We start from the raw sequence: 27,960 nt of genomic DNA, 5'->3' as shown, positions 1-27,960 counted from the left end.
GAGCCAATCTTAGCTATTTTTACCAAGAACTTCTGGGAAGAAAATGAACCGTAGGAATATATTCTGGGTATCTCTAATACTCTACTGGAAATGCTCCAGATGGACAGAATTATTTTTTTAATATAATTTCAGTCACTTCAAGCAAGTCCTCTCCATACTGGTGTATGTGGATGTATTTTGACATTTCTAGCTTGCTGGGTAAGCAGCTCTGGTTTCTAGAGACAAAACAGGTGATTGCTTTGACCATTCTGAAATACCAGCTTCTAAGACTTTTAAGCTTAGTTGTATGTGGAAGTTCTCAGATGCTACAGATATCTCTGTGGTATTTTCAACTCATTGAGAAGTAGGAAGTTTTAGAAACAGCAACGATTGCATGATTTTCCAGCCAAATTAGTAAATGCTAATGATGCAACACATTCAGCTGAGCTTTGGAAGAGCAGCTGGACTAACATGACTTTCCCTGAACCAAATCTCTTATGGCTTAGATATTCATATTCTGGATAAACTCTTTTTTGTCAGGAATGGTTTTGGAGTAGCTTGCTTGGCCCTAAAATATGGCTTAAGAGGAGAAAGCAGAGGAAGCTTATGTCCATACTAAATTTTTCTGCATCAGAGTCAGGAGCTGTTCCATCTCCCTAAATCTGCTTATTGTCCTACTTAGTTTATGGCAGAGGAAACAGATTTCTTCTTGTAATTTCCATAACCATAAGTGGTCACTAAATTTAACAAAAAGGGAGAAATAGATTAGGAAACTCTAATCCTGCTTTATGGCTCCAAATCAAATAATTTGTCTTTCTAAATCTTTGCATAATTTTATGGAAGGTCACAAGTATGCAGCTCAAAGCATATTACAGGAGAGGCTGCAGAGTGATTTACTTTGAAACCTTCTGTCTCTTTGCGCTTCTACCATTCTTTTCCAGTGTGAAACAAAGCTGTCAAAATATTTAGCTGGGCATTTTGTTCAAACATTCTCAGAGGGAAATAATGTAGTTAGTAGCATCATTAACATGAAGTCACAAATGTTTTCATTTGATATCTATCATTTACAGGATCAGCTGAAAAATATGTTATCGACTAACCAGCCCCATCTTTAAAGGGATTTTTATTTTTTGCTTCTAAAAGATATTTTCTCTGTCTTCTCCCCATCATAGTAATGGTAATTTGCTTTTCCGTAGTACCTTTCCTGATAGCATATCATGACTGTATTTTGTCAAAATCCATGAAAAATATTTTGACACTAATGTATTCCCTCTTGTTATGACAGCTTTTGAGAAATTGTTATATTACCCCATTTTTCAGATGGGTAAATTAAACAGTGATGAAGTCTGTGACTCACCAAAGTCCTTGTACTATCTGAGGGTCTCCTTTCAAACAAGTGACAGGAGGGAAACTAGACATAACTTTCTTCTCATCTGAACACAGGTTCTGTTTTCTTCAGCCCTGCACCAATGTCCAGACCCAAGAGACCTGTAGGATTTTCTCAATTCCTTATTCTGAAAGAGGAGTTTGCATGGGCTTTTCCTAAAGGCAATTAGCAACATTGCCTTTAGGCAACATGGGTGGACATGCAATGTGTGGATTAATATTCCAAACCCTTCTTGCTACTCTGGGAGAGGTTTCTGTCTTCTGTGGTTGGGGTCTCCTTGCAGTTGTGATCCTTCGTAGTATTGCTGCAAATGACCAGAGCACCTTTATTCCACTTTATTGCTGCTAATAAAACTAGGAGCAGCATTTCCTGAGTTAGCCAGCTGGAGGTTGCAGACAACGCTTTTATTTTCAGTCACGTACTTAAGAGTTTTCTCCTGCATATGATGATGTATCGAATGAGATTGGCAGCTCTTAAGTTGTTCTCATGGGCCTGAGGAGGCTTCCCATGCGTTCCCGGTGAACTGATTTTTTCCAAAGTTTAGCTTGCTTTTATCTATTTATAATTTTTGCAGTAGGATGTTTGAGTTTCCTCATTTTCACATATATGTGGTCACAGCTATAAATTGTATTAGCGGTAGTTAACTGTCATCCTGGAGAAAACTAGATCATGTGTGTGAAGTCCATAAATATTGGAGTAAAAATAGTTAAGGTTTCTTTGCCTGATTCTCTTTCTTGTAAAATGTCTTTATTTCCAACCCTAGTTAACAAAATTTAATGCATCCTTTCTTAATGACTCTCATTTCCAGTAAAATAAGATTTAGTATGAATGAATTTTCTTAACAGTTTATTAAATGTAGCCATTAGATATTTCTCACTGAGATCCAGCTTTCGTCTGTCCTTGATATTATACAAAAGAGATTGCATCTAATTGAATGATTATGCAGCTTTAATAAATTATTTCATCTGAAATGACTTTTAGAAACCTTGTGAGATGTATTAGGGAAATTCAGAAGCAGAAGTCTTTAATAACAGGCCAGTCTCCTTCAAGACTGTATCCTGACAGTAATGAGACACCTTCATTGCTCACTGAGGCTGTGAGTGCTCAACACTTCACACAATCACTTTGACCTTTTCCATTTGTCTCGAGGAAAACTCATGCACTACTCGGGTCAGATAAAACCAGAATAATTAAAATTGCCTCTTTCACATCTAACTGGTACAACAAAGTAGCTCTTGGTATTTTTCAACTAAAAGCAGACTGCAGGGATTATTTACTTTATTGTAGTGAAATTCTGTTGGCAGTGAGGCTTCATTGAAGGTGTATGAGGCATAGCTTCTTCCTCCCAGCCTTCGAAGTCTGCTTTCCGCTGGCTCCCTAAACTCCTTGCCTAGCGCCTGGCCCCAAGCCCAGGCATCCCATCCTTAACCCATCTTCTGGATTTGAGAAAAGGCATTTTGTACTCACTGATCTTCTTCCATTCAGGCTGTGTTCTTGACATGGCAGAAATGCAAAAAAGGAGGGTTTATGTTTTCTCTGTGTCATAAAATTTACATCTAGGAGAACTAACACTGCTGCTCACTTCCTCAAACACATTCAAACTATTCATCCAGTGCCCAAATACTCACAATAGTGGAGAGTAGTTTCGTAGCTCTAGGGAATCATTTAGTCTAGTCAGCCAAAGCCAAAATTAAAATTTAAAATGCAGTTGGCAATGATTATTAATCAATTAGCTCCAGGGAGCTGTCAGGGCTTCCTGGACAGAGTTAGAATAGCAAGCAATAGTTTTGAAATAATAAAACTGGATCCTTAATAAAACTCGTCTCCTGCTTCACACGTTTATTAATATGATGATGCCCCAAAAGGTATCAGTAATTACTTTTATATGAATAAAATTGAATTGGAATGAGAGCCATCTGCAGGAAGCAGTAATTGGCAGATCAGCCTCTTTAAGCATAGATTACTTAAAATCGTAGTAGTGCAATGCACATCACAGGATATTAGAAGAGGAGAATCTGATACTGTCCTGAATATCGTAGTGCAGCAGCAGATTTTATTATGCAGTGAGAGATACCTGAACATAGCAGCTAAATCAAGAAAATATGAGTGGGCTGTCAGCTGCTGTACACTTCTAGGTTGATCTTGATATTTTCATTGGCTTGTCTCTTTTTAGAACTCTTCTGCAAAAAGAAGAATAAATCATTCTGTAAGGTTATGATTTAGGCAATTCAAATGGCCAGGGGTCTGCAACACTCCTTCTGCCTCTGCCATATTTCCTAATGATGCAGGCATGGGGTGTCTAAATTGGGATGTAAAAAATGACACGAGTGGTTGACAGATCATTGGTTTTTTTGAAAGCTTCTATGCATGTTCTTGCTGTTGGTCCAGAATAACCCCAAACGTGGTATCTTCTCAGATGCACTGTAAAAGTCGTTTGTGTGATGGATTATTTGAAGAGGGCTGTGTGGGGCTTCCTGCAGCAACAATAAGCAATGTCTAATTAGCCAGTGCATTTAGGGCTGGCATCCAAATCGATAAATACGTGTTCTTCAGTACTGTCCTAAGATAACACAGTTAAGTAAAGGGGCTAGATAAGAATTTGACAATCCAGGATGTCTTCTGTATGCCTACAGAACATCATCACCAGAATAAGCCAGTGCTGTGGAAGAGGTACAAGGCCAGTCCTGCAGCAAGCCCTGTTGGGAAGTCTGCAGGAACAGGATTTGAATCTTGTGGGGAGGAAAGGAGGCCAGTTGGGCTCCCTGCAACTAGGACCAGATATCCCGGATGCTGAGAGCCAGAAAGGAACAGTGTGCATGGTGCTTGGACTTAGCACAGGTAGGCATTTGGTACACAGGGAACTCATCAGCATAATGAGAGAGCATTGCTTTGTCATATTATAGTCAAATTTCACTCTGGAGTTTGGAACTGCAGAAGAGCACTTCTGATCCTGTTGGCTATGGAAGCCCATTAGGTCTTTCCAAATGTAAAAGCAGCACAAAACCAGCCAACCTGCAGTTAACAACAGCTGGTTATAAAAAGCAGTGCATTTTCAGGAGTGTTGCTGATCAGAGGCCCAGCTGGATTAGATACCTTCACAGGGTGCCAGCCTCATTAATGTAGCTTCAGGGCTTCTTGACATAGCCCATGCATAATAACTGAATAACACAAACTTTCAACGCAGTATACTGAGCAATAAATTGGCACTTTGGCATCCTGGCCGGTTCAAAGCGAAATTGATCAAGCCAACACCTTCAGTATTCAAATCCTTCTCCAAGAGGTCATTTCTTCATCCTTCCTCAAAAATTTTCACTGATAAATGAATTTGGTTTCTTATCCAGCATTTTCTTAAGCACCACTATACGGAAAAACATGACATTTTAATAGATTTTTGGTGTTTTCTTATTAAAAGCTGAAAGTTAGTTTTGTTTTGTTTGTTTCTTGGGTTTTTTTAGTCATTGCTACCTTTGAGATAGGCCTGAAAATTATACTGACTTTTTTTATCATGTTAGTAAATATTTCATACAGCTTTTTGTAGCTTGTCTAATTCTTCTTTCATTAGCACTGTAATATTTTAAGTATAGCTAGTATAGGTATGAGCCAGCACTGATGAAACTACAGGATTTTTTGTATAGACCCACAACAAGATTAGGGTATATTAATGCCCCACTATCTGTATACCCATGACTAGGTGTTACTGTTGTGTTTTGTGACACTGAGCAATAGAATTGAATCTTCTAGGTCTGGCTTGAAAGGACTTGCATTGCTTATCTTAGTGATTTTACTGTTCACTGGGATTTTCTGCAGCTGAGAACCACTCCAGAACCTAGTCTTCTCCCAACAACGTGGAATCAGAGTGATTTCAGCCTGATTTCAATCTATGTACCCTTCAAATCCTTCGTTTGAAATGCAAAAACGCCCTTAATTGATTAATCTGTTATTCTTTTTCTCTTTCAGATGGGGGGGGGGGGGCGGGGAAAGAACCTTTTTAAGTTTTTAAAGCAGATTTAAAATAAAAAAGCAATGAAAATGAGCTACTGGTTGCAACTCAGCTTGAATCCATGCCCTGGCAGGAGTATTCTGTACCACAGTTGGATGTTAATGTGGTAAGGCAGAAGAGAAGTGACCGTGTTTGTTTTTTCTGGGTCTGGTAGCATATCCCTCGTCTGATCATCAGAAAGCAGTTATATAAATGGATTGTTGCCAACTTTTTACTTGCAGCTGGCTTCTTACGTGATTTTCATACAGACTATAGGACCCTCTTTATCTCCTCATACCACCCAGGATGTTCTTCATGGGAGGGAGGCATAACAGTTGTTTTCATTTTCCCTTTTTCTTATTTCTGGTCTGGGTATCAGTGTGACCAGAATTAAGTGCAAGAAAAGATGGACATCTGGAGAGGAGATGGGACTTGAGCACAGCAATGGGATAGCGTTTAGTTGTATATTCCTTGCAGGAGCAGAACAGATTGGCTGGGAAGGGCTGAAACTCTAATTTTTATTCTTCTTCTGTGATAATTCAGCTCTGGCCTTGTCTTCTTTTTATGAATGTATGTAAAATAAAAAGCACATTTAGCTTAATAATACAATAATATTAGCAGTGGGCTTTCACGCCTACTGCTGACCTTTCTGTTATTACTGAAAACAACAGAAAGTTCTTAGCATATTGTTACTGCTATAAATGTATTTTCAGATCAAAATGCAATTTTGCTGCAGGCAGGCTAATACAGATACCAGCAACTAAATAACTGTATTAGAAAAAGGATTAAAATAATAAATTAAAGGGGTTTTTTTCCCAGTGGAACACTCTTGGCATATGTAGGTAGGCTGGTGGCTATGACAAGTTGAATCAAAGTAAGACACCCTACGTGTGTTGTACCATAGAAGAGATATGAGCTGTACTGATGACCTGCTGTATGATTTTGAGGCATCGTTGCAGTTTTCTGGGTCGTCTTGCTTTTTCACTTATCTGTCTCATCTGTTTATACTCGAAGCTCTTCAAGGGGGATGTCTCATGTTGCGTTTGAACAGTGGGGGAGGAAGGGGATTTCTAGCTTGGCTGAAGCTTCAGGATGCAAACATAATATAAAACGTTACAAATAATGGCAAGTGATAAAAGTACATATAATAAAAGATACTCTGTGATAAACATTTTATGTAGATTTAATCAAAGCTTTGCTTTGAGGCACAAAGGCCCTTTCCTTTTGCTTTATAAATACTTTCTAAGAAAATTCTGTGTAGTTTGCTCTACGGATACAGTCGGATACAATCTGTCTTTATATTGGACATCAGGACAAAAATGGGACACTAAAAAGTAAGTTTATTTTTTCCTGCATGTGTGATTCCTAAATTTAAATAAAAGAGAAAGAAAAAGCTTCCTCCCCTTGCCTTTTCACAAGTCTTTAGTCATTATGCTGTGTCTAAACCAGATGGAAGAATATATTAAAAATGGTTTTTAAACCACAGATTGAGAAATGGTGCCAGGATTTTCAACCAAAAATGTGGCACTGATTCTAAAATCTGTTGACAATTTTAGAAAGTTTTCTTCTGGCGAAAGAGCTCCGTTAGTGTCTCTTCTTGTCTTCCAGGAAAATAAGGAAAACCTCTATCTGAGTCATAATTTAATTAGCGTCTAAACTGGATTTGAGAATATCAATGTAAATATATTAACTTTCTCCAGGAATTGAAATTGGCAATCAAGAGTGATCCGTAACACAAGAAAAACACAGTTAAAAATAAAGGCTATGGCTCTCTCTCAAATCTATATATTGAGTTTTGCCACAGATTAGTGTGTCTAAGATTTTAACTACAGCCATTCAGGTCAAGTCATTGAAAATCTATTTAGAGTTTAAATTTTGGATGTTTTTTTCAGATGAAGAACACGAGCATCACATGCACTTGGAATTAGAATTCCTCTTACATTGCACTGAGCACTGAAGCACATTGCAAGGCGACTTGCAGGGCATGCAAGTGTTGACAAAGACAGACATTCAAAAACTATCTTTATAGAAGTAAATCCATTTTAAATGCCCCTGAGAGAAGAAGAAGAAATTCTGAATCCCCCCAAGAAAAATAAACACTTTTATATTTCCCTTTAAGTAATTGCATGTGTTATAACTGGACAAAAAATTATTATTCCTACTTCACTCTATGTGCTGTAGGGCATATATAAAACTTCCATCCCCATCCATATTTTTTTAATATCTAGCTATATAAAGCCCCATCCATAAAATGGCTCTTCTCCCACAAAAATGAGCTTATGCCAAATTTCTGCTCCCTTCGTGCTGCTTCCAGCGGTTCCAGGGAGGCTCTCTGAGGTGCTGGGTTCCTCTGCTCACCTGCTGGCCATATGTGATGTTACTCAGGGCTGAACTGACTCGATAACAGCGTTCCGACCTTTCAGATGTGGGCCTTATAAGGCCAGTGAGCTTACCTTGAGCATAAATGCACCTTGGACATAAATGCAGTATTTTAAAGCTGCTGCTGTTGTATGTGTTGCATTGTGAAGTATTACAGCCAACCACTTGAGTGCCAAGTGGTTAAGCAAGGTTTTAAATCTCTTTAAGGGAACTTTTTAGTGCGTTGTTGTTCTTTATTGAGGAAGCACCTGCTATCCACATCTTACGGACAGGGAGTGAGTGCAGCAATGAACCTTTTGCGCTGTTTGCAGAGAGCTTCGGGAGTAAAACGTTTAACTTGGTGCCTACAAGCCTTAATCATGTACCAGAACTTCAGTTCAGTCTTCCTTGTGGGGCATTTGGGATCACAACGTAGGTGAGCCCTAAAGACAGGTTTCACGGTGATGAAAAACTGAGTGTGTGGAAACAGAAAAGTACGCAGATAAATGAGGTGGAAGAGGGGCGGCCATGAGGGATAAGAGGAGATCATGAGGCGTGAGCAGGGGTGGCCATGAGGGAAGATCGTGACAGGAGAGGTGGGGCGGTCGAGAGAGGAGAGCAGGGGCGGCTGTGAAAGACGAGAGGAGATCGTGAGGAAACAGGAGAGACAGCCATGAGGGATGAGGGGAGAGTGTGAGGGGAGAGCAGGGCCCACCATCAGGGGTGCGGGGACAGGGGAGGCAGCCATGAGGGATGAGGGGAGGTCGCGAGGCACAGGAGGGGTGGCCATGAGAGGTGAGGGGAGATCATGAGGGGAGAGCCAGCGCAGCCATGAGGGAAGGTTGTGAGGGGAGAGGTGGGGCAGTTGTGAGGGGAAATCGAGAGGGGACAGGAGGGGCAGCCATGAGGGGTGAGGGGAGATCGTGAGGGGACAGAAGGGATGGCCATGAGAGGGGAGGGGAGAGCCAGGGTAGTCATGAGGGAAGATCACGAGGGGAGGGGTGGAACGGTTACGAGGGAAGATCATGAGGGACGAGGGGAGATCGTGAGGGGAGAGCCAGGGTGGCCATGAGGGAAAACCATGAGAGGACTCGGTGCGCAGTTGTGAGGGGAGATCGGGAGGTGGGATTAGGGGCAGCCATGGGCAGTAAGGGGTGGCCATGAAGGGAGACCTTGAGGGGAGATGAGGGATGGCCACGAGGGGTAGGGGCGGCAGCCATACAGTGTGGGGCCACTGTGGGGGCAGATGAGGGGGGGCTGTGACTGGCAATCATGTGGGGCAGCCATGAGGGGAGATCAGTTTGCCCTTAGTGACATGGGTTAGCGGTGGGCTTGACAGTCCTGGGCTTGATGATCATAAAAGTCTTTTCCAACCTAGTTGATTCTGTGTTTCTACGATTCTAACGTGACAATTTTTGTATAGTAGTGTAGTGCGCTGCTTTTATGTTTTCAATGGATGTTTTCAGTGTAGCCTTGAGTGTGGTGTAACGGACCAGATCTGTTGCTTTGTCTCTCCTTCGAGACTCAGTGAAGCTTGAGAGAATAAGAGACAAGAGTCCTCAGGGGGTAAATCACAGGAAAGCAAGAGGAGGCAGCACTCTGACCTGGTCCTCACAGCTGGAGAAACCTTTCAGATTAATTCCCTCTTTCAGATTACAGCCCTAAGTGTGGGCTGGGTGCTGCAGAAATCTCAATTTGGGGGCTGTCTGCTTTACCTTGGATAGATATCCAGGCTGGACCATCAGTGGCACAAAATTGGAGCAGCAAACTTAGGTGAGTCTAGGTGTCCTTGCATTTGGCATGCAGCAGTGCTCTTGTGTCTTGTGGAAGGTTTTCAGCAGTCACATACCTGTCTGTATTTCTGTTCTCTCAAGACTTGTCTCCTACCCAATAATCTTTTCAAGTTAAATGAGTAAAATGGATGGTTCTCAGCACAGTGTTTTTATACACATAGATTATTGAATAATTGTGATAGCTTTGTAGGGTTTTGTCCCAGCCAGTGATCTGAGCAGATGCTTTGTGTTGTTTTCCTGAATCCAATTTGTAACAATAATGTTTGTCTCTTACTGTGTTTCTGGAACCAATTTGCCTACTTTCCCTTCCCTTTCTCTTTCTGCTAGGACATCCAGAGAGCGCTCCACCCTACACACTACCAGTTGTCTTCTGTTTGCCTACTTATGCTGCCTATATTCCCATGTTTTGGGAACAGATTTGTGTGAGGTTACTTTAATGTAGACACTAGAAGTCATTTATGAGATAAGCCACTGAGAATCTTGGGCAGTTTTTCTGCGAGTCTCACATGCTGAAGTCCAAACTCCCAAATGTAAAATTCCCTAAGCTGCTTGATTAATTTGATTCATTTCCTCTGTATCTTCAATTTCAAAGACATTTAGGAAGATCATTTGCACAAACATAAAAGTTCTCTTTAACTAAAGTCAACCAATGTGTTTTTTCAATGAGCTGGAGCTTGTAAGAAAGATTCAAACATTAACTGTGTAAAGAAGGCAATTAGTGTTTGTACAATATATTGAAAATTAGCCCAAGGCGTACTGGAAAAATACATGTTTTACACATGTATATTTTTGATCCAATTCCATAGTTTATATTAGATCTGGATATAGATGCTTCTAAAGGCTACCAAATTAATTCAAACTGTGGAAGAAGTTGTGATTGTCCATAAAAAGTTTTTTTTAAACTATAATGTAGTTGGTCTTACTCTGTATATTTAATCATTCAAAGGAAAAGCCTTTTCTACGGCTGTAGTATGTCAAGGAAGCTTATGTGCATATAAACAACAAAATGAGACCTCTCTTGTGTTACTGAGCTTCAACTTTTGTAGTTTAAAAGTGGAACATTTCTAAAAATGTACTAATGATGTCATTCTGATAAACAAGATACCCCTCTCACTCTGTCATGCAGTGATATTTTCCATAGGTTTTAAAGCTGTCATAGGAGTAGGAAAAAAGCTGTCATAGTCATAGGAATCAGTGGAAAACTAATAACTGCTGGGCGGCCAATTACAGGGAGCAACCTCAGGTTATCTGTCTTAAAGATTGTGCATCCGTTATCCATGAGTGTTTTGCACACAATTTGCTAGGAATTACAGTTAAGAGAAGGACCATTTTCCTGAAGGGGGAGAAACAAGAATTGATGCAACCATGGATAAAGTACCAGTTAAAAACTTGAGAGTATTCCCTGAAAATATGAGTACACCCATAGTCTTTTAAGGACAATACTACCTTTTTTACCATACTCATTTAGCATTTGATTCTAACTGGACAGATTGCAAATCAAAAGAAATGGTTTGTGCAGCTCCAGTGCTATAATGGGCACAAATGTTACTTTCTGACATTGCTTATGTTAAAGAATTTGTTATTTGTATTAGTTATTGTGGTGTATATAGAGCAAAACCTTTCAGGAAGACTAGCTGAAACTTTCGTTTCTTCCTACAGGAGAATTCACTAGAGTGAAAGTCAATGTGGGGTCTTAGGTGCAGAAGTATAATGGCTTGCCTTAACATTTAGAAGAGAGCATATGGTTTTGGTAATACACTAATGAGAGCAATTAACCTTATAGTGCACTCTTTTGTTGGTCTCAGTTGTTTATAAACTAGGTAATAAAGATATTTTAACATCCTATAGTTTTATAGGAGATTAGTCATATCAGGCTTTGTTTTTCACATTAATGTCTAACAGTCCTCAGGTGATACTGTAAGTGACAGAAACATAGAACTAGCAGAGAATAAAATAGTCAGAGTACTATGTGGTGTGTCTAACCAAAGAATATAATCACAAATACATAAATACATAGTACGGTTTAAAGAAAACATGTTAAAGGTTTTCATTAGAAGAAGGACTGTGTTCACAGGATGCCATCACAGATCTGTCGTTCAACTTGTTCTTGTCACCTTGCAGAGATTAAACTGGAAACTGTTTCCAGGTTTATTTAACGTAAAAGCTAATTTAAAACTTACCTTCTTCTTCATGTGTGCATTTCTTATAACATCTTCCATGCAGTTGTTCAGAAGGACGAACCTCATCAAAGAATGGGTTTCTTTTAACAGCAAGCACCATCATTGTCTTTTAGAATGTTTTTTGAAGGACTTAATAGTCTTCCTGCATTACTTCCTGCAGAAGTTCCAGTTTCTCAGTTAGGAGCTACTGCCTTTGCTTGCCCCAGAAACTGCACCCACAAGAAAAGCACTTTTTACTTCATTTGCTGTCAGCCCCTTACATTACAGGTGGTGTATTTTGACAGTCGTTGTTCAGTTGGGCATCCAAGTGACACCAAGGGTTGAATGAGCCTTATTTTGCACGTACTTTGGTTTTTAGGTTGGTGGTGATGGGAGAATGATGGTTTCCCCATAATAATACTGTTTTATTTGATTCTGTAACTTTTGGCAGTCAGCTTTTGGGCTTCTGCTTTTGTGCAATATTTGTTTTGTAAACTTTTGCCCATTTACTGCAATGTCCCAAAAGAGACCTATGAATCAGTTCATTTGTGGATTTAATTTGATTATGATATTTTGTGGTTATTTGTGTTTTGTTTATCCTTCGTGTTATTTGTCTGAGTTTAACTTATATGTTGGTTACAGACATTTTTATTGAGTTTAGCTGGTCATAACCCTAATGACTTGTTGCTGCTTTTTCTTTATCCTGAATTTGAAAGTCAAGACAATAATTTTTTTTCCTTTGGGTTTTCTGCAGAGACTTCCATGAAACTGTTCTGCACAAATTTGTGGTCTTGGTTTTTCCTCTTTCATTGAATTGACTGAAAAATGTATTTGCTGGTGCAGCATTCACCAAATATGAGGACTTTTGCTTTATTGGACTTGGCAGTGTTTAAACAATACTAATTCTCATACCCAGCTGGCTTTTCAACTGATTTCTCTGCTCTCTGTTGCTGTGTAAAACAAGCTGGAACATTAAAGGCATCATGCATGCTACCCTCTGGAGACTTGTTTTTTAGAGAAAAATCAAATAAGTGTAAAAATTTCTGGTTTTTCTCCTCACAGATTTTCTTCTGGATCTTTAAATGATATTTCGGTGTACTGACAGATTTTGTATGTATTAAGATGCTAATTTTCAAGCATGTTCTTTTAAAAAGCAATCTTTATAGTGAGATTTGCTAGCTTGCTCTTTGTTTATATAAATAAAGGTCTCTTTCTTCATCTGAAACAGATTATACCAGCTTTAAAATCATATTGAAGAGATACGTAAATGTGACGTTTTAACCCAGCTAAAACTTTGCACATTTAAAATGTGTTCTCTGAATAGTCCAAGAACATCTGCAGATGTTAATAATTTGTTTTATCCACTCAATTTAACAGTATTGAAGCAGCCTGAAGTTTTGAGCTACATATTGGAATCAGAATTCCTGGGGAGAGTGGACCTAAAAAGCACTTTCCTGTCCTGAGAACACCAATATCTAAGTCACACTTTTAGACAAATCCCAGCCTTAAAACATATGCTTCTAAAGAAAGAATTTTCTCTGCTCTAGAACAGTCATCTGTGATGGGCTTCAGCCTTTGTTGAGGTGATTGTATATCATGAGTCTCTCTTTCCCGTCCTTTAGAACCTGCTTAATTTCATGTTAATTTGGTGTGAAATACCAGCTTACTGAAACCCAAACTCGATTCTTCATCCCCTCCATCTCCCTGCCTACTCAGGTAGCCCTGCTGCTGGTGTAAGGATTTGATTGTTGTGCATCAAGTGAGGGCAATGACCTCTCATAAAGGATTGGTCAAAGCTGAGGAGTGGGACTTGATTTTTAACTTCAAGGAAAAAGTGCTTTCTAATGAAAATTTGTAACATTTTTGGCCATGATGTCTTCCTTCAGTCTTTTCACTTCTTGCACAGAAGCCAGGTAGCCATTCGTTGTGTTCTTTTTTGCCGCTCTCGCAACATGCATGCTAGTATCTGTTTCACAGAGTGTCATGAAACTCTGTTGTGCATACAAAGTTACATGAAGTCGTTGTAGGAAATATTTTATTAATGTTTCAATCATGGTATTTAATATATTTTTTTTTTTACTACAGCTGGTCTGAAAACCCAGAAGAATGGAAGTTTCAAAAGACAAGACAAACCTGGCTTCTCTTGCACATGTATGATAAAGAGAAGGTTTGTATTAATGCTGCTTCTTCTCAGAACAAATACGATACAAAGTTTTATACATTAGTTGTAGCTATTTTTTATTAACCAGAAGTTGCCAGTAATAGCCATGCACTTTGCTAATAATTTTAAAATAATTTATAAATCAATTACTTTTGTTTTTAACTAAAATCTGGAATCATTTTAATTGCTTGTAATTATCTTTTTCTTTTGTTGGTGATCATTCTTCTATGTACACTAGAATTTTATACTTTATATATATCATTTTTATACTTGATGTATGTCAAGCATAAATAGAGCAGATTAATGTTTTATATAAATCTGGATCTTACTCAGAATTTGAGTCATCCTTAATTTCTAAATGTGGAACCCAATACTATAAATTGTGGTTCTCATATTGCTTTAGATATCTCTGGCTCCATATAAGATGTACAGCCATCTTACCAAGATGTTAAAATAGCTTTCTCATTAAAATATAAGTGAAACCTGATGTTGATTGTGAAAAGCATAAAGTATAACCAGAAGCTAAGCTTGCATCATTACTGAAATCCATTCATTTCATAACTTAAAAACCAACATAGATTGAATTTCCAATAAGCATCTGGCCATTGTGGTATTGAATGGGGGTTTCCAGTTATTCATTGTGTTGTTCAACAGAGCAAACATCTAGCCATTTGCACAGGGCCTTTCTTGTTGATTCATTTAGTTGACATTCAGTTAGGTTTTGCTGATTTTTTGTGTGCACTTCAGGATTTGAATATTACTAATCTTCCTGACCCAAATTACTCAGCAGCTCTTAAGACAATCACCTGACATAGGGTGTTACCTTTATGATAAAAATACTTTTAGAGAACCAGATAATTAAAAGCAGAGTTTCAGAAGGGCAAGTGTTCACAGAATATAATACTTTAAAAAGATTAGGTGCAGAATACAAATTTGATTGTAGCTATCTCGGTTGTTTGCACTTCTGTTTTTAAGTTTTTTCCTCTAAAAGCCTTTATCAACCTTTCAGAATCAGTGTATGCTCTAAAACTATCTAGAAATGGTTTTACAGACCAGAACGAATGATGTTTTTAGTTTTTTACCTGTTTACTTTGGGTTTTTTGTTGAGATATACTGGGAAATAATTAACCATAAGTAGCATTTGTATTATGTATCAAAACACAGCTTAAGTCCTTATTTCTCAACACTGAAATCTGCTGAAAGTGCTATGATTTATATAAATTCACATATTTTGTATTTTAATAATCAGAGATGCATTGAATATGAACTTTACATAATGATTCACATCTGCATTCAGATGCAGTGGAACTGCTCAAGTGCTTATAATGAAGCAGATGATGAAGTCTCTTCATCAGGACTGTAGGAAGGGCAGGCCGTCTTCTTTTGAATATTTTTTATATGCAATTCAACTTCCTATCCATGACAGAACAAAATCTGTTGGATATCCATCCAAGCATGACTAAAATACAAAAGGAGACATGAGTTTCTTTCCTTCCTGAGCAGCATCTTTGATCTCATGGTGTCACTTGGATGCCTAGTGAAAAGCCACGCAAAGGAGCAAATTGAGTTTCTTGTGCTGATAGGCCTCTTTCTATGAGAAACAAGTTGAGGTTTTAAAATCCTTTGCAACATGAGGCTTTTTTTTAAGTCCCTTTAAAATCCATCTGGTGGTTGGCTGACAGCTTTCAAGGCAAGCCGGTATACCTGCAGTGTATATAGTGCTTCAGAATTCCATATGAAATAAACACTACATCATTTGTTGATCTTTGTCATCCGGCACAGCATTTTTAGAAAGGAACTACATCAGCTTCTGGGCTGCAGGGCCCTGGAGGGGTTTCTGAAGCTTCCTCAGAAGGTGACTGAGAAAAGCAAGCTTGGCTGCAGTAAGCTGAAGTTCTCTTGCAAATACATGTATTTGTTTTGCAGAACCGGTGGGCATCTGCAAGTCTAAAAAGCCCGAAACCTCCAGAGTTACATATTATAATTTAAAAGTGATAACTGTGCTTTTCCTGCTACTATTCTGTAGTGCTTCCCCTCTTTTTCCCTGATGACAGTAATTATTTTGGGATATTTCCATGTTAGCTCCAGTGCATTTTAGCTGGTAAGAGAACAGAGGCAAGATTAGTGTGTGAGAGAGAAAAAGAAACAAGAAAAATGTCAAAGCAGTTTAACAAAAGAATAATAATAAAATCCCATTCCACTTGCCAGAGCCATGGTGGGAGATCTGGATATCCAATTTTAAGCCAGCCCAAAAGCTGATCTTAGAAGACAGACAGTGTTCCTTCCGATAAAACCACACCAAAAGTCCCTGAAATTTCAGGTCTTGTACTACTGTATTTGATAATTAAAATTGATTTTCATTAGTTTTGCTGCCACTTTTGCTGTTCCAGCTCTATTGTATGTCTAAGTTAGGAGGAAATATGATACTGTCTTGCCTCCTTGGTACTGTATTGTAAGCTTTTGCTGAGATAAACCTAATAGCTGCATTGAAGAAAAAGGTCAGACTTTCTGAACACTTGAGCACTTATCCTTAGGGCAAAATACTACATGTTTTCTAGGCTTCAGGCAGCCACATGTCCATCTGCACACTTAGTATTTCTACGTTTAGAGTAAGCTTTTAATTGCCCCTCCAAGCACTTTGCTTAAATGATACAATAATAACTGTAATTCCACAGAGTGAGGTATGACTATACCACAAGGTCTGAGAACAAGAGGTGTAAATTACGTAGATAACTTGGCTAAGGTTTGAAACATAGAAATATTGCTGAGCTTTAAAAACCCTGTACGGAGCATCTGCATTAAAGGAGCGCTATCATGCCAAATTGCTTGTATTTGAATGGTTTTGCCTGTTATTTGTACCAGCTTACTCTGAGTAAAAAGGTTGCAAAAATATAGGCATTTTTCATTATGTCTAAATGTGTTTAATTTGTATATTATAGCAACACATAACATATCATCTGTTTCAGTGTTAGTGACTGTAAAATATTTTTTTTGTATCTGTATTGTTTCTTTAATGCAAGAGTGTTTGTGTGAAGAATTAGAAGGTTTTCCATAGTGTAGAAGTGATGAGGCTGAATGCAGACTTTCATTTTGATTTATTACTTTGAAGTATCCCTGATTGATGAAGGCACTGTTGGAATATTCTTTCTTCCTCTTCTTTTGGAGTGATAGAAGTTTCAGTGATCAAAGTTACGCTGCCAAATGTCAATGAAGAACTAAGTTGTAAATTAAGTATCTGTTGAAGCTCTGTCTTCTCTGAAATGTTGATACTTTGCAGAATTGAAACAGCCCTCGAATAATGAGTCTCCAGTCCTTTAAATACTTACGTATGTGTTTAACTTGACTCATGTCAAGTTATATGTGTAAAGTTAAACATGGAGGAAAATATTTGCAGGATTAGGTCATTTTAACATCTCCTGATTCGCAGCAAAAATATTCTTACTGGCTGAAACCTGTTCCACAGATACACAACATAAAGTTAAGATAACGCTTCAGTGTAGATCTGAGCACCTAATGCTTTTGAAAATACATTGGTTTGAAATATCAAATAAATAATTCAGAAGCCTTTGCTAGGCTATTGCCAAGATTATTTAATGTAACGTTCATTTAGATTGTATGTTGTACCTGACAAGCTAAAATTTAACCTGTGACTAGTTAATTAGAAAGGGAGTGAAATGGGAGTAATGCAACTGGAGATGACTAAACTGCTTTTAATGTTAGGCCTGTTAGTAGAGCCTATCAGTTTTAGTCAGCATGATTTAAAAATTTTTTCCATATGTCTGAATTTCAGTTTGTTTTTCAAATTGAATTCTTTTCCTTTGTATGAGTATTCTGTCAAAGTTTTTGAAGGTGGGTGGTATCTCATCTCAGCAAACAAATAAATTTGGGTAGGGGAGATGGTAATTCCCACAAAATTCTTTCCTCAGGCATGTTCATGCAATTCTCACTGAATTTGGTAAGGTTTGCATACGTGTTTCCAAAAGTAGGATTTGGCTGGTAGTTGGGTTTTTTTAATACCAACAACTTTCAGCCTTGAGTTCATTGTCAGGGAGTGTTTGCATTTGCTGATCAACATTTCCACATCTGCTTAGAATTTCCTCTCAGATGCTTTGCCCATCTGAGCACATGACAGTCCTCTCACCACGGTCCATCCCTCCCAGCAGCTTGAACCTTGGCAAGAAATGCTTCCACTTGGAGGTGGGCATTGGCAAACACAAAAGCCCATTCAGTTCTCCTAATTATCTTTCAGGTGGTGTTTTGACGTGATTGTGAATGAGAATTGAGAGAGAAGAAAGTTAAACAGTTGGTTTTTTTTTTCCTTCTTGATTTTGCTTTAAAGGTTCCAGACAAGTATTTCACCATTTTACTGGATTATCTGCAAGGGCTTCAAGGCAATGCACGAGACTTAACTGTGCAGAAAGCTGAAGCTTTTATGAAGGAATTTGATGATGCCAATGCAGAAGACCCGAATCTCTTGGAGAAGTGTGAGCGCATACGTCAAGTTCTGCAGCTGCTGTCCTGAGACTGTTTTTGTGTCTTAACAGTTGCCTGGTGGAGAGAAGGATAGGTTGTCATATACAGAGACTATAAAATAGTTATAAAAATATATATTTCCTAATAAGAATCCTAATACTATATGTATCCTAATACTGGGTGTTCAGATTTTGTACACATGAGTTTTTACAATGGCAAATATTTATCCTGTTTTGAGGTGATAAAATAAAAATAACGTATTTGGTCCATAGACGTGTTATTAAAAGTAATCTTAAGTGCATATCTTTAGAAAATAAACCTCTCTTTCTTGTTAGTTTTTCTCCGCCTCCCCCTGTAATTACTGTTCAATAAGAGGAGCTTTGCAGTTCTTAATAAGAGCAGCAAAGGAACCAACAAAAAGCCTGGAGGGTCTTTTACCATGGCAGCTTTTAAAATGAGCATACAGTACAGTGCTTGCTCAGCCAGCTGTAATCTATCACTTTCAGCTTTAGAAGTATGTCATTTGAATTTGGGAAAGATCATTTTCAGTCTGTTGAACATGGGTTGTATAACACAGTTGCTTATTAGTACTTCACACGGTGATCTGGAGATACCATCAGCTTTGTTAGTTTTCCTTTTATATTTTAAAGTTTTCAAATGCATTATGGCAATTGTTTAGATATTCAGATAACTCACAGATGGGAACAGACCAAATCCGTTGACTATATGTAGTGAAGTCATCACCAAAACTTACCCTACGGTGAGAAGTGCTGTGCTGCAACATTTTGTTGCTAGCCTGCCAATATTGCATTTTTGTCTTTCTCTTGTAACTGGTGTCCAAAAGAGTTGATTTGTGTTCATTTGCTTTGACATGAGACATTTGTCTCCTGTGAACATGCTGAAAATACGAGGCTTTCAAGCAGAAAACAAGGACATTAATTACTCAAAAATTGGATGATTGGCTTATTTAAGAACACTTGTATTCGTTCAGTGTTCTTGACCTGATTCTTTAATGTTTCTGCAAACATTGTTCATACTTTATTAATAACAACTGTATGAAATGTGTAGTGTTTAAGAAGAGTGGCTGTCTTTGGGAATTAGAGCTTTAATTTGGGTGGGTGGAAGAGGGGAGGATCTATGGATATGCAGGCCTAATTTTTCAATAAGAAGCATTTGAGTGGATTTGACAGCCTTCACAGTCATGGATTAGTGCAAATCTTTAGAATTATGAAATATATTGCTAGTAACAAATAACTTATGCTTTCTGACTTCTTGAAGGTGATGTTTTCAGCCAAAGACTAGGGACCAGCGTGTCCTGCTCTAACACAATAACCATGATGGAGTAAGCAGAATTCAGCAGCAGTGACCAGCGTCTCCGCTGAGCTGCCAATCCCTCAGCAGCAGCTCAGGTACTGTTCCAGTTACCGTGGGCAGAGATTGGATGGGGGCTGCAGAGGATGCAGCAAAAGCCTAGAGCTTTTTGAGGCCCAGAGCTATATAAAACTGACCTCGCAGTTTAAAAGTTGGTGAAAAGGGTCTGTAATAAAGAGAAGTGATACTGACATTTAGTGAACTTGTAAAAGATCATTGGACCTTGTATTTTATGTCTGAGAATATGCAGCTGGGAAAAACTATTGTCAGTCCAAGCACAACCTGGTACATTTTTCTTTCCATAAGGAAAACTAGGAATTTCTCACAGATGAAGTTTTCAAAATGTCTTTTTTTCAGCTTAAATGATGTCAGAGAAGAATTTGTGTTCTCTTTAGAGAGATTTGAAAATTGACACCTTTGATTTCTCAGTCACACAAAACTGTGACTGCTTATTGTGCTCTTAATACACCTTGTAGCTGAGAAGCACAAGAATTTACAACTGTATTTTGCACTATAATTTGGAGGAGCTTTATAAAAAAGATTGTAAAGGTAAGCTTCCAGGAAAAAGATGTGAACCTTCTATGCTTTTGACAGATTTGGCAAGACTTGCCTTTCTTGGACCTTGGTTTTGATCATGTGCAAGCATTGACAAATCTGTGAGAATTGAGGCTTTGTAGATCAAGAACATCATATTTCTTTTTATAGCAATCAATATTAAAAGCACATAAGGCCTGCCAATCTGGAGTCCATGTGAACAGTAATATTTGGAAAAGAACAGTTAGAGCCTCTCACCAGTGCAGTAAAAGACCTCTGTGAATGAGGTCCTGCTCTGCTCTCCATTTCCTCAGCTGCAGTTCCAACTTCCCCTTCGGTGCTACAGATTCCTGGGTGAAGGGCATGATCTTTGGCCTCCGCTTCTTACAGCTATGGAAAATTCAGAAGTTAAAAACTCAGGTAATTGTTGCTGTGTTTGGTAGAGAAAGCAAAGTATGATATTCTCACGTGTCTCTTGGTGTATGGTACGGTTCAATGGTCAGTGGTGTCTCGAAATTGGGTAAAAGGCTTGTAAAACTTCTGCTTTGCATTGTTACTGTGCATGTCTTAGGTTTCAAAGCTCAATATGAAATATTTTAAGTGTTGTCTTATGCTTGATGTTGTAGTACAAATGAGAAAGGACACTTAATTGCATTTTGCTTTTTCACTTTGCCCCTTTTCTTAAGAATCCTCAAGTGGTTGGCAAACAAGTCATTATCAAAATGCCCATGAAAGATAAAAACAAACACATTTTTGGGAGATACGTATTTTCAGGCCCATTTTAAAGACACGATTGTGAGCACCCAGACAGCTTACCCAGCACAGCATGCAAATGCAATAACATCTCTGGCAATCAAATTCTGTTTTTTCCATATGCTCACCACCAGGCCAGCTTCTGCTTCCTGCTCAGCTGGGCATTTTAATCTAGGAATTTGCATTACATGATGAATAAGTATATCAAGATTTCCTCCATCATGTATTTTAAGTTATTAAGTGTATAATCAGTTATTGAATTCCTGTAGCTGGTTGAAGCTGCACAGGAAGATATAATCTGGCACTTCCTTCACTTTGTCATTTGGTCATGTAGAATTTTCAGATCTCAACATTACTTGTACCTTAGGAAATTGTATGGATAAAGATAGGACAAAACCATGTCTCTGCCTCCATTTGTATCTGTCTACTGTGTTAATAAAAATTGCATCCAAGGCTAGAAGTAACAGTGTGTGCAGACTGACAAATTGCATCTTCATCTGCCCACTCTAATTGTCTTCTAGTTGAGTTAATCTGTATTGTGTAGCTCTTGCTAGAAGAATTCATATCCTAAGAGAATGCTGAAGTCAGGACTTCTAGGCAAAATAGAGGAACAGTAATTACTTAGAATTGCTTAAGGCTGGAACTGTGCCTCTAATGGAAGTACTAATTACTCAAAAATTGACAATGTAGAAAGTTCCTTTTAATTTGGCTGATCCTTGCTGTGGATTGTGCATCTTCTTGGTTCTCAGCTGTCTGCTCCCAGTTTTAATTTGTTATCATGGTTGTAAAATTACTGGCTAAATGAATTCTCTGTTCTTATTTGGAAAGGGTGTGTCATAGCTGTTGAATGTGTAGTTTATTTCCTTATTTCCTCTCACTGGAGAATAGCTCTGCTGTGTTTCTGTTGATTTTAAAGCAAGGGGACTCCTGACTCATCCCCCATCATTTCCAATAGCTTAGAAATGCACTTTGGTTTGAGCTTAGGGTTGGTTTGTTTGGGTTTTCTTCACTTTTGCCACTGAGTAAGGCAAAGTAATGATCATTAAAATCTACTCACGTATCTGCAATTCCATGTCAGAAAAAAACAATCATGAAAGAGATTTAAGTTGCAAAGTCAAGCACTCAGAAAATTGGAAAACATAAGAATGGAAATTGTCTGTGTAATTTCAATTTTACTCCTTCACGCCTATGTGGTATGATGCAACCTCTAATTATGTCATTTTCCATTGTGTGTGACTGATAAGTCATTTATCCAGTGTTCTCTTTGCAGTTCTGCTGCAATTCTCAATTTAAAAATTTAGGTCTACAAAGTAATAGTAAAGCTTAGAGAAACAACTTTGCGGTGTGGGTTTGATCCTGCACAGAAGAAATAAGCAGGAACTTTCCTATTCATTTGGTATAGGAACTAGTCATAGATATTTCATCACAAATGTTCCTTTTAAAACCTGTTTTAATGTTCTGGTTCATTTACAGTCAAAATACTGCATTGATGTTACTTAATTTACATCCAGTTTTGTTGACATAAGACTTTCCAGTGGCTTATTCTGGTTTAGCCTTTGGTTTCCTTTTATGTCTTCCCTTCTGTACAGCTGAATGAGCTAGTTATTTCTGTCCCTGCAAATAGGAATATTAGTTGTTTACAGTGATTCCAGTCATACAAGGACACAATTAAATGTCCTTGCCTTTGCAGGACAAGCTCATTTTAGCAGTGATTTATAATTACATTCTATTTTAAATTCTTCATAAGAACATACATAGTCAACAACTTAATAAGGTTAAAAATAATGATTTTTTCAAAATATGTTTGTTTTCCCCTCCAAGGAGCAGGGAATACCAAACTAAATAAAACCACTGAGTAAATGGTGGGGGGAGGGCAAAGCAAAACAGTGGTTTATCTTTCTTTGTCAAAACAAAGCTGAATAAGAAGCTTGTGCTACTAAGTTTGACTGGTGGTATAGACATAGAGGGAGGGCCTTTCAGTTAAAAACAGAACAACAGTCACACAGTTTCTCTTACTGATTTTTTTTCCCCCCCTACATGCAGAAAATTTTTGGCATTCCCCAACAAAACCCACGAAAACACCTACGTCAAAAAGTTAAATAGGTTTCAAAATCAAATACTTAAAAGGCCAAGAAATGCCACATGTATATAAATGGCTAGAAGAATTCAACTTCTACCTCTCTGTGCCTCCAGCCTGGGGACTGAATGAAGAGGGATTGTGTTAGAAGCAAACAAATAAAAACCCCTAAATTATGTGAGCACATAGTTGATTCCAAGTAACTCTTCATAAGAAGGTGGAATTATATTTCGTATGAGCTTTAGTTATTCAGATTTTTTGAAGGAGGTTTGCTGCTAATGTAGCCTTTTGCAGTGACAACTTTCATCTCTTCTCCTCATGGTCCCACGTGCATTTTGTAGAACTGAAAGCCATAGGACACATTATCTGTCACTCTCATTTGCTTGTAAATAGCTCAGTCTAGCTACAGCACTGTGAAAATCATCCTTTGCTGTTGAGCTCCTTTGGACCCAAAGGAGGATGTTGACACAGTTTACATGTACTCGTCTAGAGGTACAACAGGCTTTGGCAGCATCCTTTGTATCAGCCAGGCTTTCTTAAGCTCCATGAAATTGCCAAAATCCAGTACAGTGATGGTGCTTATGGAATATGCAAGTGAGCAGCATTGTTTGTGGAGTACTTTGAGATGCGAGGCTGCAGTATCTCGGCTGTTCAGGATGCTCAGCCCACAGTTTAATGCCTTCTGTGGCCTTGCTGCCTGTTTTCAATCTTGAGCTGCTGAGAGGTGCAACCATTTTATTTGTCCGCTTTCTGTGGGCTTAATTTAACTAAACAAGCCATTTTAAAGCTATTTTGGCATATTGAAAACTTAAGCTGCAGCTATAGTGTTTCTCTGGTAGCGTAGATATGTGTAAATAGATATTATGGATTTCACAAAGAGAGTACCCTTTATTAGAAGCAGAAGCTCCTGCAGGATCCTGGAAGTGACTGCCCAGAACCCTGATTTACTGTGTTAAATAAGACTGGTATATCTGTGAGCTGTCACAGATACAGGCTAACAGATCGACACAGCGACAGAGAGCCAAGAAACCATGTATGGGCATCAAACATACCAGAGGGCAAGGATGACAGCCGGGAATGTAACCTCCTGAAGTTGCCTGGTTAAGGCAAAATGCCACCTGGCACAAATCCTGGCTGTCATAAGGTTAAAAATAACAAATACTATCCCTATTACATAAGGAAATCTTTTGTCCTTGTTTAATGGGGCACTGAGATACACTGGAAAGAATAAATACAGAGCCTCTCTGAACTCTTGCTTGTGGTTAGTGCTTAGGGCCAGAAGAGCTGAAAATACCAGGGTTGACTTACGCAAGGCTCTGTGTACAAACTGCTGGCATTAAACAGGTCAAATCTGAGTGAAATTCTAGCATCTAAGCGTGCTCAGCAGCAGCATCAAACCAGTTCACTTCACTGGTGATATCTCAAGGAAGATGTCACCAGTGAAGGTGATCAGCCCAAGGAAGGACTTCTAGTCCTTCACTTTTTGTGATGATCGTGTTACTATAACATAAATACAGAGTATCTGTGTATTCACAGCAGCCTGTAAACCCTCTGGATGGCTGCAATCCACTGGACATGTTCTGCTGCTTATAGGTACTGGAGAAGCTGTTGAAGTCATTGTGGATGAACTGGAAACTCACCCCAGAAGCATGATCTGTTTTCATCCCATCGCACTTCCAGTCCCATGAAGGAAACACCTGGCTACAGCAGTTTGAAGGGTAAATTCAGTGAAGGTACAGCTGCAGTGAGATGCTGCACCTATAAATGTCCTTGTGCTGTTTGTAGGGGGCACACACCTCAATCTGAATTCATTCTATTGACAGATGTTTTTATTATCAAAAAGAAGAAAACCCTTTAGATAATTTTTATTTTCAATACTTTTAATATGCTGTTTAATCTCAGAGATAGAAATTCTACAGTGAGTGGATGGCTGCATTATGAATATTGCAGCAGGATCTTTCTTTTCTTCCTGTACAAGCTTCTGAGCAGATTATAACTTACTTTAACTGATGCATGGAAAAGTTCGTCTGACTGTATTAGCAAAGAAGATGAGGAGGAAGACAGCTCATCAAAGTTAGGAAATGCAGAAGTTAGTTAACTTGTATTTTGAAATAAGCCAGGTGTAGATATCTGGATTCTGAGTCTGTGATATTTAAACAAAACTCATTCAAAAATTATCACCTGTGCAGCAATATGGCATGAACTAGCTCTCTGCACTTCACTGTGTCACTTTTCTTTTGAAGAGCCAAGACTGCCAACTGTGGAACACAGTTTGTGGAAGGTAAACTATAGTGAACTTGACAATTATTTCCAAAGATTGGTTCAGTCCTTGAAAATACTCATTGGCTCTCTGAAAAAATCCAGGGATTCCCCCTTTGTTTTCTGAGTTACTTTTTATTATTTCAGCTGTCTTTGGACAAAGGGAGGGGAAAAAAGTGACTGCAGAGAGATCAAGAGTATCTTTGACATTGTTTAATGAGAAAATACTGACTCTTGTTGAATTACCCTGTTAACACAGAGCAGACAGAGTGTCTCTGTTCCTTTTTGTTTGGGTTTTGTTTTGAGGGGGGTCCCAGCAGAAGATGAAAGCATGGCAGGTGAGTCTTAGTTTAAGCTGTTGCCTACCCGACTGTTACAGATGGTTGCTGCTCCACAAGAAGAATGAAGGGAATGTGAGAAACGCTGTCCTTCTGCAAACAGCACGTCTTGCACGCTTTTCTGCTCCGCTTGTGCTGGTGTTCCCCTTCCTTGTTAACAGAACAGCATTTCAGCCAGCAGAATGTATCAATCAACCTTTATTTGCATTGTTGCTGTAGGTCTTGTATACCTCATAAAATTGCTTTAATGGTCAAATTAAACTTTTGACCTGCTATACAGCTTGCGAGCCACTGGTGCTTGGAATTGTCTGCAGGAACGATTTGGAGGGTGTTCGGTGGCCTCCAGCACTGGTGCTGGCAAAAGGCAACTGAACACTGTAATGTTGAACTGTGTGAATGATGATTGAAAATGACAACTATAGCATGCATGCCTTAAGATCAGGTGCCACAGAAGTTGCTGACACTTGCATTCTTTTTCTTGAGGTATTCTTTTTCTTGAAAACTATTTCTAGTTCAGCCACTTACAGGAAGATAGCATCAGTCCCACAAAACTTATTGCAGAGCTTTGAAAATGACAAAATACTGTGTCCTGCTACTGCAGCCCTATGGATAAAAATGTGCTGTAGCATTTCAGAGTGACTTTTTAATATTTTGAAATGATATGATAATTGTCTTGGAGGAAGGCAGACAGATGTCTCATCAGGTTTATCTAGAAAATCCTACCATTTCTCTCAGACATGACCTTTACCTAGGTCATCTTTCTTGCAGCTGAACTAGATTACTATGATGGGCACTGGCTTGACATACCCTCCTAATGGATTCAAAATCCAGCCCAAGCTGTGTCGTGTAAAGAAGAAAGTAAAATGCTTATAGTCCTGTTCTGATTGTCAGGATGCTAAGGCTGTAATTCAAGTCATTAGGCTTAGTATGTAAAGCCCTTTGTAATCCAAGTCTTAAGAATCTGAAAGGTCACTTGTGGTCCAATAATCCTGAATAGTAAATGTGATGAGCTAGCAGTGACTGTCTGATCCTAAAGCACCTCTTAAAATAAACTCTGGTCTCTGCCCCAAAAGCATACGCATGTTATTTCTACATGATCTAAGAGGCTGTGCAAAGAACAACCAGCTTGACTGTTGCACAACATCATGCCACACTGATTTTTTGAAATTATTTTAATAACAGGATGTAAGGAATAGACAGGAGGATGCTCAAGGTTTTAAAGACACACCCCCTCCTGTGGCTGCAGTGGTCCAGTGGAGAGATCTCCACTGCAGAACTGCTCATCACCAAGATCCCCAAAATCCTCCCAGAATCTGCCAGTGCAGCTGCTCATTTAAGTAAAATGAGCAAAGGTGGCTTAGATGATAGGAACAGCAGGGCTTTGCTCATCCACTGGTCCTGACAGCCCTGTTGAAGATCATTCATACAACAGAGCGTTCACACAAGTGATAGGGACAGTGTATGTGAGAAGAGGGTAACATCTGGCCAGAGGTGCAGCAGTTGGCATTAAGCTGGCAGGGGCGGAGAAGATCTATCAGATCCCAGGTAGCTGAAGCCCCTGTGACCAGCTTGCAGGGATCCAAAAGGCTGTGGCTTTGCAGAGCAGCCCAGGAAGGGGGTTTGGTACCTGGTGGTGCAGGATGGCTGCATGGAAGGAGCCGCAGGGTAGTTTTGTGGGACGAAAGGGCAAGTGGCAATGTGTCAGACGGGGAGGCTGCAGGCATGGGGTGATGTGATATTTTATAGGGTTGATTCCACGTTGGATTGAGCACATGCTTTGCTGTATTGCAGTTGAAGAGCTCAGCCCTTTACTCACCTCCTTGATATCTCCTCAGGAAGATGCCAGAGAAGTAAGGAAATGGAGGACTGGAAATGCACAGCCATTTATGGGACCACTTCTAGTGTCCCCTCTTGGCACCTGACTCTCCTTTTCATCCATGTTTTTGTGCTGAGGGCAGTTAGATACCAGCTTGGAGGAGGGCTGGATGACTTTGTTTTTCCTCTTTAATATCTCTTTGCCTTTTAATTTGTTCAGTATTTGGGGTGATTTGATCTTTACATTGTATTTATTTAGTGGTGCTCTGGATATGGTTGGTTTTGTGCCCTGAAGGTCCTACTTCTCCATTCCCTATCAGTGTACAACTTTTATTAACATCAAGGCATGGTACGTGTGTAAAAGGAGCACTGAATAGCTAAACTGTTCTTAAATACCTGTGACCTCTTGGCTTTTCTATATGGAATGATTATTAATTTTTTGTCCTTGCCGTGTTTCATCAGAGGATGCTGCCACATCAGGCAAAGCTGGGGAGGTCTGATCATCCCTTTATTACAGAAGGGAA

The 27,960-nt window shown here is 38.9% G+C and overlaps 1 protein-coding gene across 1 annotated transcript in view; it reads left to right on the top strand.

Annotated features, from left to right (window-relative positions):
• The window catches only part of LOC104405627 (chromosome unknown open reading frame, human C7orf50), a 33,509-nt gene extending 15,171 nt beyond the window's left edge, over positions 1 to 18,338 (top strand). The window contains exons 3-4 of the mRNA XM_010014381.1: positions 13,741 to 13,822; positions 18,156 to 18,338. Of these exons, the coding sequence (XP_010012683.1) occupies positions 13,741 to 13,822; positions 18,156 to 18,338 (265 nt within the window). The remainder of the gene's footprint in view (positions 1 to 13,740; positions 13,823 to 18,155) is intronic.
• Positions 18,339 to 27,960: the final 9,622 nt, after the last annotated feature.

This window comes from Nestor notabilis, unplaced genomic scaffold (genome assembly GCF_000696875.1).
Source record: "Nestor notabilis isolate BGI_N333 unplaced genomic scaffold, ASM69687v1 scaffold16055, whole genome shotgun sequence".
NCBI classification, from domain to species: Eukaryota; Metazoa; Chordata; class Aves; order Psittaciformes; family Psittacidae; genus Nestor; species Nestor notabilis.
This window is presented reverse-complemented; position numbering and strand designations above follow the sequence as displayed.